Below are 12,569 nucleotides of genomic sequence, written 5' to 3'. Positions count from 1 at the left end.
CTGGCGGAAGAGCAGTAAGAGATCATAATACAACCGGAGTGGTTACAGCTGTCTTAATGCTGATCAACGTGTGTCAGGAAAAACACAAGGAAAGTATTTAAACACGTGTTACTAAGCCTAGCTCTAACACATTCTAACGTTCTAACACATGCTCATTTACAAGATGTAAGAATGTATAAGTCCTGGCAAACCAAACAGGGACATTTGAACACTTAAATAAGTCCATTGGCCTACCAATATTCTCATCTAGACAAAAATAGTAAACTGACTGAATGATCCTTAATTTAGTTTGATCTCTCTGTCTATTCAAATTTTTGATTGGCCTTGTGGCCTGTATATATTGCAGGCCTTAGACTACTGTGGAGGGGCTATGATAGGTATATTTGAGGAAATATGTAAAAATGATCATGCCTGCATGTACTTACAGTCTACTCTTTAATCCCCAGAAGAAACCATGAGATTCATGATGACACTTTCCTCAACTTTAAATTTCACATGTGTATAAATGAGGTTCCTCATCTTCAGAGTCACGTAGCTATGGAATGAAACGCAAACTTGCTTGGGTAAAGCAATGCCTTTTTTCTTTCCTCTACATGTATGGATTCTGCAGAGTGCAGATGATAAAGCGTTGTGCTTGTTGACCCAGTAGGTGGTGGGAGATGAAGACATGGGGCCATGTGAAATGAGGGGCCTACCACTCACCAGAAACTCCTCTGTGGATGGTCTCTCCCAAACTCATGTTCACCAAGAGTTTAGACCATTATTTGCAATTTTTTTTAAAAAAATATGTAATTCATTAGACTCAAGGGGAACATATTACAGTATCCCAAAACCCTTAGGAGAAGAGAAAATGATCCATGAGACACAGACGGCAGAGTTGGGAGGGATGCATTCACAACTCAGAGACTGACTACATCCTGTTTGCAGAGAGGCCAGGAGAAACCTGCAGATGCTCCTGTTTGAACTTCCATTTTCCATTACATTGCAGTGGGAAGAAGCTACCCAGTTTCTGTTCTTCTGTAGCAGGAGCTCTAACAACCTCAGCCATAACTGCATGATCTTGATGAATCATCGGCCCTCACCAAAGGCCTACTTAGAAACCGACACGGCGCTGTTTACACATAAGGATGTGGTCACGGTGCATGTGTCAGGCATCATGATGACAGTAAGGTGAGTTAAGAAAGTAGCATAGGCCAGGACCATGATGTTCAGAGAGAGGCCCAGATCTAGGACAGAGGACACGGACACAGGACGTCCAGGTGTGGAAACGCACAGGAGACAAAGAGATCAAGAAGTGCAAGGGTTAGCTCAGGATAGACCAACGATGAGGAAGAAACTCTAAAATGTTATGTGTCAACGTGTTTCACTTTTCTTGTATGTAAACCGCCAGAAAACAATGAATGTATTCTCTTCCTCAGGCTGCTGCTGGAACCTGTAAACACAATTTGGGAAGCCACAAAAGAGAAGTCTATGTTCTTGTGGTTCTGGAGAGAGAAGGTGGCTGGAATTCTGGGGGCTTCCCGGCCGATCCATCCTGACTTCCTCATCTAGGGTGTCTCAGATCCCCCTGGCTCATGGCTTCTGCCATTCCAATCATGGCCTGTTGGGGTGGCATGACTCCCCAACCTTCTCTGCACACTACCATTAGAATCAGATAACCCAGTCTTGGGCCATCTCCTTACACTGTAGCCCTGAGACATACACTAAGACATTTGCTCTGAGCAAGGCCATTCAAAGCTTGAACACATGAGGATCTGCACATGTGAGTGTGGGATGTGCATTTCACAACTGAATCTTTATTTAAATTTCATTAACTTAATCTTTACTTTTAGCCCCAAACCCCTTTACAACTTCATAATTTGTTCACTTTTTCCTCACTGCAAAATTTAGGAGCTTGGAGGCACAGTTTCTAAGTAGAGTTAGTTTAGCATGGCCTTAATGGAAATTCACCTCTCCTAAGAGCTGATATTGTCAAGCTGTAATTCTTCTTTCCTTCAAGATCTCGAATTCTAACAGCCAACAAACGCAGATATACTTGTGGGTTTAAGGCTCATCTGTCTCTTGAATCTCAGTTTAAAAGCAAATTCCAAAACAGGTAACTTTGCTTATGATTTAAAATTGGCTAAAACAAATAATCAAACAAAAAGAAGCCAAGCCCCAAAAGCTTTCTTTAATTCAAACTTACACTCATTAATGAGATCTCGTTAATATTTCATGCACAGCCTCTTCCCATTTACTTTAAAATATTTCTGTAATGGAGACAGGAAGCTGCACCGTGCTCCTGGGGGTAATGAAACATTCAGATATGTTTAGGAAGGATCGTCAGACGTCATTCAGATAATGGTGCTTAAACATTCCTAAAAGGACCTCTGAGCTTCATCTCAGGAAGCTCTCTAAGCAGGGCAGAGCTCCTCTTCAGAGTTCCCAAGTTGGGAAAGTTCATCCAGAGCCCATCCAGACGGGGACAGGGGAACAATGCTAGTGTCAGCTCTGCAGTGAACTATCCTTTCCATAGGGTGTTGCATATTCTCATTAAAACAAGCAGGCCAGCCCACCACGCAGGATGCAGGATGTTTACACCAGCCATCTGGTCAAGAAGATGCTAAGAGGCTCAAGAGCACATGGATTCACTGAGCTCTCTCCTTGGGAGTCAGCTCTTGGGTCAAGGGTTATACATCATACACAATACATACTGCTTTTAAGTGGGTGAGCTTTTCTCGCATCACTTAATCAACAAATTGTAGAACGTTCATGATACTTTTGTTTTTGGAACAAAAACAGTCCAACACATAAATGCCTGTGGCTACGACTGACAATTCAAAAGGCATATGGACCGACATATTGCTCGAAATCACATAGAATCTACACTGTAGCACGTGAACAGGGCCTTGGGGACTCCTTTGGCTACAACTCATTAGTACATCGCAGCAAAATGAAAGATTTCTGTAAAGCCACAAAATCGACTCCAATTATGGAAAACTCTCTTTAAAAACAAAGATGCTTTTAAAGGAAAATGCATGATTCCACAGGGGCTTTGGCTCTGTACCAACTAATCACCCGGCTGTCCTGTGTTCTTTAATTTCTCTAAGAACTCAGTGAACAATTGCCTAGTAATTTAAACTGTCAGTTGTTTTCCCCTTAAAGTTTCAAAAACAAAATTAAAATTGAAATGCTATTAGGTACTCAGAAAAATAATTACAACTGAACTCAAAATAATCAAGCTACAATTCTGAACCACTCTGTCCTTGGGTTTTAATGCTTCGTATGAGTCTGCTTTGTCTGTAAGGCACAATGCAACAGGCTTACGGATAAGGGTGTTCTGATGCATGCCTAATAGAGATCCTAGGAAGCCCCTAAGAAAGTAATTTCCTAAATTAGAAGAAGTCATGATACCCAACTGTAGCTTTATATGTTTTCCCCAAATCCAGAAAATAAACAAGGTGAAGAAGGCAGAGTTTAAGGATCTGAAGACAACAGTGGAACATTTTTCTACTTGTAAGGACTTTGAAGAGGCCAAGGAGAATTACAACTGGGAACTATTCAGGGATTAAAGATATAAAACCTTGCATCAATCTCTTCCCATGTCCCAAAAGGTTCTCCAAGCATCTAATGACATCAGTCAACCCAACTTCTCATGGGGGCATCTCCTGCCTAATCCACCCTATCAGGTGTGATTCCTCATCTCCTCCCTTAGCACCTGAGAGGCCTCTCTTGTCCAGAGTTGTTTTTCTCTCCATGCTGCTCTTAGGCTGAGTCAGTCAGGATGCCCACCATCCAATCAGGGTCTGCATTAAAGTCCCTGCCACCAGCATTTTCAGTGTTCCCCTCTTGGGATACATGCCTTGAGTTGACACAGTGTAGTCTCTGTTTATCAGCCATACGAGGACAGTGGGGCCCTACTGGATCTGACTCATATCTTTGGTTATTCTTTCTCTCACTTTCTTCCCATCCTCTTCTCATGCATGCCACCTCTTTATTCCCCGCTACTGCTCAAAGGTAGATGCTGGCCAATCACACAAAAGCCTGATCTGCCTTTCCCCCAATATGTCTAACACCATCTCCTTATTACAGCCTCATCACATCTCCTCTGAAAATGCCAGAGCTCCAGAGGATGGAGCCATTAGGAGGGTGCACACACATATTCACGGAATAGCCAAAAACAAAAATATTAGACATTTCACCTATCATCACTCTTTCCACCATCAACGAAACTTGCACTGTTTCCCAAATGCGTGGGTGGATATAGGGCCTGCTCACTCACCCTCACTGCATTCTGTAATTGCCTCCTTTGCAGACTGTGTTGCACCAGGGACTTCACTGTTTTCTTCCTTCCATCTGTCCAGTGCTATTGCCCTAGCTTAGAGGGCAGAAGTGACAGACACTGTACCTCTGTGCTTTCTGACTTGTCACCAGCTAAACCCACCACACCAGCTTCTCTTTGCTGTGGCAGTGGTGAACCTAGAGTCTAGTCCCTGCTTCTCTGATACTGAGTGTGAGGGTGTGGTACAGGAACCAGCAACAGGCAGGTTCATGGCATCCTTTCGGAGCACCCCCCTGATATGTCAACTTAGACCCTCTCAGAGTTCTTCTTCTAAGCTGAGTTGTTTTCTGTAGTTTCTGTCTTGTGCAAGTGAGTTCTGTGTAATACAGTGACACATACTTCCAGAGTTCAGGTCTCTGCTGAAATACCCTCTCCTTCACTGTTAGTGAAGTGGCTCTGGAGAGTTCTATATACTTTTATGAGCCAAATAATTGCATCCTTACATAGCATTAAGCTGACAGTTCTAGCATATTAATTTTGTTACTTCTCCTGTCATCTGACTGTTAGGTGTGTTCTATTCCTGGGTCATCTCTCATCCTCTGGACAGCAACATCTCAGTAAACAAGGGAGGAGATCAAATGGGATACCCTCATTTTCACTAAGTAGTAGCTCAAAGTGCTTGTGTGTGTGTGTGTCTGTCTGTCTGTCTGTCTGCCTGTATCTGTGTCTCTGTGTGTGTATGTGTCTGTATGCCCATGTCTGTGTGCATATGTGTCTGCCTGTGTCTACGTGTATGTGTGTGGTGTCTGCCTGTGTGTGGGTATACGTGTGTGTCTGTGTCTCTGTGTGTCTGTGTATGTATATGTGTGTGTGGTTATAATACTAAAGTGGAAGGCATCAATAATAAACAAGAATTGAGTAGAGAAGAACAGATTATTTAATTAAGAGGAGGATAAATGTGTAGTTAAGTAGGCTGGAAGGATGTTTCTACTTTACTTGGGAAGGAGTTTATGGGAGTGAGAGGGACAAAAAAAAAAAAAAAAAAAAAAAAAAAAAAAAAAAAAACAACAACAACAACAACAACTGAGAGGATTAGAACACCTGTCCTGAAGAGAAGACTTGTGCCAGAGAGTCATGGCAGGTAAATCAAATCACAGGGCACAGGTGCCCTCGTTTGGACCATTCTAACCTGAGATGGCAAAGGAGCCTGGGGACACCCTACAGGCATGGCTTAGACTCTGAAGGAAGAAACCAGTTTTACAAACCCAACTTGAATGCTGGGAAAGGTTGGAGGGCTTGTTTTCTTAGGCTCTAAGAAAAAGACTTCAATACTAAGCTCACATTCAGGCCAAGCACATTCAGAAACCCAAAGTTTATATAAGAAACATATGACCAAAATGTGGAGTAAAGCTATTCATGATAAGCCTGAGGCTCTTCCACTCGTGTTAAGTGACATTACACACGCTGTGAGATAGCTCCCCTGCTCTGCACACACTGTTCTGAGATGTGAACTCACGCTCAAAGCAAAGGCAAGGAGCTTGGTTAATGAGTGCAGGATGTTCAGGTGGCCTTTGTGTGTGGGATAGCACATCCTGGAATCCTGTGCTGTGTGGGATAGCACATCCTGGAATCCTGTGCTGTGTGGGATAGCACATCCTGGAATCCTGTGCTGTGTGGGATAGCACATCATGGAATCCTGTGCTCTGATGCTCCCTCCCCTTGGGCCCATCAGTGCACAGGGTGCACCACGCGGAGCTCCACTCACCCTTCCTGCGTAGTGCATGACAGTGAAGGCTGCGCCTTGACCTTTGAAAGCAACGTTTCCATTGCCGTCCTTTGCAGGGCAGTAGACTGCGTTTGTGTTTGACGATTCCAGGAGACCTTGCAACTTTCTGGAAAGGCTTGGCTCCACTGACCAAAGTACTTGACTCTCCTCATCCAGTAGGGAGAAGAATCCTGATGGTTTCTGAAAGTCAGCAAAAGCAAAAGTTTGCTTGTGTTGCTCCACTTGGCATCCTTGACACACACTGTCTGATGATTTTATTATATTCACACTGATAACCAGAATGGGAGTGTCTTGAGTTTTAACACATGTCTATGATTGCACATGGATGCACTCCAACACCTTGGAGCTCTCAGATATAACTCTCATCCTGACAACTGGGTAGTAGGAATTAGAGCCCTATGCTTCAGTGTTAGGAAAACACAAATGGTTTTATAGAACTCTACAATTGTAGAGACAGAAGGTGAAAAGCGAAACTCCAAGCTTAAAAAACAAAACAAAACAAAACAAAAACAAAAAACCTAGTTGGTGCCTATCTGAAACATCAGTCAAGCATTTAGAGGTGATGGGTGACTCCATACAGAATCCCAATTGGAAACAGAAGTTATTGTTGACTTGCTTGATAAAACATGTTTTCACATGTGTTTATTATCTCCCCTTACTGTGTGTGTGTGTGTGTGTGTGTGTGTGTATGTGTTCTGGTGTGTGCACATGTGCATGTCCACCTGTTTGCATGCCAGGGCATTTGTATGCAGGTCTGAGGGCAGTCATATGCAGGTCTGAGGGCATTCGTATGCAGGTCTGAGAGCAGTCATATGCAGGTCTGAGGGCAGTCATATGCAGGTCTGAGGGCAGTCATATGCAGGTCTGAGGGCAGTCATATGCAGGTCTGAGGGCATTCGTGTGCAGGTCTGAGGGCAATCATATGCAGGTCTGAGGGCGACTTGCGGGAGTTGACTGTTTCCTTCCATCAAGTATGTCCAGGACGATAGGTGCCTTTGCCACTAAGACATCCTGCTGCCTCACATAATAGATCATTACTGACTCAATAAAGATACTGAGTCAAAGGCTTTTCAATGTGCACAGAAATTGTAAATATGGATATAAACACATGCTGATGCACTCAGGCTTGATTTTAATTAAAGATTAACTTAAACCAAACTTTATATGTACACAAATGTTTTCTTGCCAACATTTCAAAATCTAAATTTTAGAACCTTTAAGGACCTATACACAACAAACAATGAGTTTCATGGTCTCTCGGTCTTAGACATCAGCTTATAAAACTCATTTTGTGCATTGGGCTCGTGTAAATGGCCAATGAGACTTTTAGGTTTGATAAGTAAAATGGTGAATATCCTTATATCAGCAAGTTCTGATATTTATTGTCCTTTCAATGAAGTTGTGAGCTTTCCAACACCCCTTCAGGCAAGGGTAATTTGTGCTTGTCAGAAGAACTATTGGGGGATTATAAAGGCATTGCAGAATCTCACAAACAAGGATACCTTACAAATAAGACCTTCAGAAAGGAAATTCTCTCTCTCCAGGGCACCTGAATGTAGGCATCCTGTTAAGTTTCTAATTATGTTATGTAAGTACCTGGAAGAAGAAATCCAAAACTCCAGCCTGGTTACCAGGGGAACAGGCTGTTGCCATGGCAACTCCCTCTTGTACACACTCTGTTTGCTCTTGTAGGAAGAGCACCTCTTGGATATAGTGATGCATCTTTTCATTGGTCAGGTTGACACAGAGCTGTTGAGGGAAGAAAACAATACAGCAGATAACACAGTCTGCTATGCAGTGCCACCTGCTAATGCTACAGCCTCCTCCCCCACCCCCAGTGACACACAGATTGGGGACATCCAGACTAAGTCTCCCAATAGGATGACTCATGAATCTCGCCCTGGAAGGCAGCTTCATTCAGTCACTTCTAAGGTCATATTGTCCCAATGTTTAACATGAGGTGGGCATGTTAAATACAACAAATGTAACCACAATGCCAACATATAAACAAGGTTCAAGCACTCGAGAAAAGGAAAAACACTTCTAAATGGAAGATGGATCAGGCTCTTGAGGACAACTGGAGAGAAACAACTTTTTGCCATGGAGTCCTAGGGAGAGGAGTGTGGCTCTTGTGTACCCTGCTTCTGGTTACCTATTGGTTGAAGGTGAGAGTGGACACAGATTTCCTCTAGAAATTACATCTGGAGGGCTTTATGACACAAATAGTGTTTTTAAATAGAGTGCACCCTCCAATTACCCTCTTTCCAAAAGACAGTCTGAAGAAAATAGAATGTTATCTTTTAGTCTTTAAGATTTTCTTTATTTTTTTCTTCAATTTATTAATTTATTTACTGACTTTACATCCCAGTCATAGCCCCTCCTCCTCCCTGTTCCCCCCTCATACAGCCCCTCCCTTAAGCTTTGACCTTATCTAAAAATTTGTTTATATAATCTTCCACCATCTCCCCACCTCACACAGTGCTTTGATCACATGGACCCCATTGGACAGAGGTCAGGAGAGGCCAAAGTCCAAGGTTGGGGGGATGTGACCAAAAGGGAAGATGTCTGGTGGGTGTCACTGGAGGGGAGGGCAGTTCCAAGAACACAGATGCTGAGAACTGAGCCTGACCTCATCGACTGCAGGGACTGGCTGTTACACCTGCCTTGCCCACATCATTCTTCCTGACTCCCTTCAGCTCCATCAACCCCATCTCTGCTTTGCCTACAGCCTACCTCCTACAGGGCCATGCCTGTCAGTCCCCAAGACCCACCACTGTTTCTCTGCCATGTGTTCCCTGAACAATCTTATAACTAAACTAGTGTTTTTGAGTGGTTCTTTTCAGGAGAGGGGTCATTTCTCTTTTGTGCAAGTAAGGTAAACACAGCATGCTAAATTCTAATAATTTTACAGCAGTTATTATTTCTTTTTTTAACATATTTTTTATTAGATATTTTCTTTATTTACATGTAAATTTCTCCTTTCCCAGTTTCCCGTCCAAAAAAACAAAGAAACAAACAAAACAACAAAAACAAACCCCTGTTGCCTCCCCACTCCCCATGCCTGCCACCCCACCCTCTCCCACTTATTGGCCCTGGCATTCCCCTGCTGTTATTATTTCTTAGTAACAAAATAACCTAAGTTTTCAGGGAATTCGACATTATAAATAGAGGAAACACAAGATACATTTTTGAAACAAAGTAAAAAAACTTTGAAATTTCAAATCCCCTTCTCTACCAGCTATTTTCATAAACATCTCTATCTTTTCACAATTAGAATGGAAGTGGCAGGCATCAATGTCCCTCTCACAGCAGGGATGTGTCGCGTGCGGACCTAATGATTTCACAGACAGTGCTTCTCTTCCAGAACCCCTGCTGGAGATTTGCACTCCAGGAAAGAAACAAGCTCCCTAGTGAGGCTCTGATGGACAGGCATGAGCTTCGACTGAGGTCAGACATGGGGATAGGCCAGCTGCTCCCCACAGGTGAGGTTCACATGCTGTACTGGCTGGTTTTGTGTGCCAACTTGACACAGGCAGGAGTCATCACAGAGAAAGGAGCTTCAGTTGTGGAAATGCCTCCATTAGATCCAGCTGTAAGGCATTTTCTCAATTACTGATCAATCAAGGAGGGCCCATTGTGAGTGGTGCCATCCCTGGGCTGGTAGTCTTGGGTTCTATAAGAGAGCAGGCTGAGCAAGCCAGGGGAAGCAAGCAAGTAAGGAACATCCCTCCATGGCCTCTGCGTCAGCTCCTGCTTCCTGACCTTCTTGAGTTCCAGTCCTGACTTCCTTTGCTGATGAACAGCAGTGTGGAAGTGTAAACTGAATAAACCCTCTCCTTCCCAACTTGCTTCTTGGTCATGATGTTTTGTACAGGAATAGAAACCCTGACTAAGACACATGCTGAATGCATCCTCCCTTTGCCAGCTGGAAAATTTCTCCCCTTTCAATTCTCTTTGCTGCAGTCACAGGGCAGAGTGACAGGTTCCATGTAGGTCACCAATCTCTGCTTTAGTTGTGCCTTTAGCCATCAGCACAGTCATCTGGCCTGACTGTTCTTATGCAAGAGAATCGATTACACCAAGTATGTGCTTATCTAAGAAGCTTGGTGCTTTAAATCTCAGAATCCCTCAGCTTTCCATACATACTATGAAATTCAGTTGTTGAGGAGCAGAGGGGAGATGTTCTAGAGAGCTGGTGGTCAAATGTAAAAAAGGGAGAGGCCAGAGGAATGATGCCACTGGTTAAGGCACCTGTGGCCAAGCCTGACCACCTGAGTTCAATTCCCAGAACAACATGGTAGAAAAGAACTGATTCTTTCAAATTCCACTAACAATATACTGTGGTAATGTATGTCCTTACAATACACACACACACACACACACACACACACACAGAGAGAGAGAGAGAGAGAGAGAGAGAGAGAGAGAGAGAGATCCAAATTTCAAGAAATTTTCTTTTGTTCTTTATCTTCACCAAGATTACAAGGCAATCAGTTCTGAGTGGTCCCTGTTTAATTTTGTCTCTTTTTTGTAATAAATTGTAGTAGATAATCTTCAACTCTACAGAAATTCTCTTACACTGTGAAATCAGAAGACCCAAGGACAAAATGATCAGAAGGGAAAGTAGTCCTGGAATGTCAGTTTTCTATCTAGAGCTAAATATTTTTGTTCTCATTGTATGGCTGTCAATATATCATGTTTACATTTTATTTTTAATGTACTTATATTGACCAATATATTTTCATGGGCATTTATATCTATTCCTGTGAATTATATTGATTAATACTATATTTGATATATTTCCATATGTAATTCTCCATCTGTCATAGTAACAATAAAACTTGTCTGTGCGACTCTTCCTGGTGCTGTTAAATGGGAAAGGGATTCAGATCACCCGCTGGCACCTGGAGGCAAATGCTGCTTCTGTGTTCCCTAGAAAGAAGCAGATACTGGTTTCCAGAGGAGGTGTGGATATCCAGAGGGGATCAGCCACTACCCGGGGGTACAATGACACTAGACCTAGGAAGATTTGAGGTTCCTGGGGAAGAAGAATACAGAGAGATTTTTCTTGGAGAGACTAGAGAGAGACTCACCTCCTTTTGTTTTATGAACAGAGCCTATGCATTTTATATTCATTTATAATTTATATTAATTTAAAATTTTATATTAATTTTGTTCTAAAATTGCCTCCAACACACAGGAGTGCCAGTGTCTCTGCTTGGGTTTTCAGTTTTACCCACATCCATGTCAGCCATTTATCTTCAACTGCACCACGTTTCAAATGCTACATGCACGATCACCTTGCATTTAGACTGAGCCTGATATAGCACAGTGGCTCAGGGGACAGTCAAATAGAGAAACCTTTCTGAGGAATGAACTTCAAAACTACCTATAAATGTCTGTAAGGCAACTAACATAGCCCTTCGCTTCCTGCCTGGTACCTACTTGAAGCGTCAAAGGTACATTTCACTTACAAAAGAGGGACCCAAACTGGCCAACGCCCAACGATTCTGTCTTCATTTTCCCTCCAATGTAAAGGTGTGTATGTGCGTGTGTGTGTGTGTGTGTGTGTGTGTGTGTGTGTGTGTGTACATGCACAAGTGTGCAACACCCTTAGAGGAAAACTTAGTAAATACATTAGTCATGCTTCTAGAGGTTTCTAGAAACATAAATATGCATTCATAATCTAGAGGATCAACATCAGCTTCAATGCAAGACAACTGTCTTTTCTCCTTTCCATGTCTATCCATTGGGGTTGTATGAGGGGTCTATTAGACTTCTGGAAACTCCCCAAAGCAGACTCAGAATTGGGTGAAGGGTGAGGATAAATTAGCATAGAACAGCCATCTAATTAGTATGGACACTGCTCTTAAGACACATGCTTCATACATGAAAGGAACTAACAGGTTTAATAATAAAAGTGTGCATTCCTTGAAGCCTCTCTTCAGCAGGAGAACCTTGTGGCTTATCCAGATGGTCCATCATTCGTACTAATGACAAACTTAATTTCTTGAGTAAATTTCCACCAACTGTTCTTCCTTCATTTTTACTGCTCAGTGAAATCTATCTGGAGCAAAACTAAACAGCACATGACGTGTACATCACAAAATGATGGGAAGAACTGATTAAAGCTGACTCCGGTAGAAGGCAGAGCCCTGGGTGCCCCACAGAAAGGACAGCACAGAGTCTCAATCCTTGCTGTTCACTGGAATTAAATGGGAGCTTTGTGAAGGTGGTGGATGTCTGGATCTGACCCCAAACCCATTAAATTGGAGTGGGGCCCAGGTTTTGATGTGTTTAAAAGCTTTCCGGTAGCTGTAGAACACACCAAGTTAGACGAGAGAAAGGGAGCAAGCCCCATTTGCCAATTTGTTCAGCATTTAATCTAGATATATGTACAAAGTGTGATGTGTTTTAGTGGGTGTATGAGTAGGTGAGAATGTGTGTGTGAGAGAGGATAGATAGATAGATAGATAGATAGATAGATAGATAGATAGATAGATAGGATAGATAGATAGATAG

The 12,569-nt window shown here is 42.7% G+C and overlaps 1 protein-coding gene across 8 annotated transcripts in view; it reads right to left on the bottom strand.

The window, feature by feature from the left end:
- Myo16 (myosin XVI) overlaps positions 1 to 12,569 on the bottom strand; it is a 509,596-nt gene that overhangs the window by 158,436 nt on the left and 338,591 nt on the right. For all 8 annotated transcript variants that reach the window (XM_031339016.1, XM_031339015.1, XM_031339017.1 and 5 more), the window contains 2 exons: positions 7,644 to 7,796; positions 6,027 to 6,227 (listed from right to left, as the gene is read on the bottom strand). In XM_031339016.1, the coding sequence (XP_031194876.1) occupies positions 6,027 to 6,227; positions 7,644 to 7,796 (354 nt within the window). The remainder of the gene's footprint in view (positions 1 to 6,026; positions 6,228 to 7,643; positions 7,797 to 12,569) is intronic.

Source organism: Mastomys coucha, unplaced genomic scaffold (assembly GCF_008632895.1).
Source record: "Mastomys coucha isolate ucsf_1 unplaced genomic scaffold, UCSF_Mcou_1 pScaffold22, whole genome shotgun sequence".
Classification (NCBI taxonomy): Eukaryota; Metazoa; Chordata; class Mammalia; order Rodentia; family Muridae; genus Mastomys; species Mastomys coucha.
The sequence above is the reverse complement of the archived record's forward strand: the minus strand, read 5'-3'. Positions and strand labels throughout refer to the sequence as shown.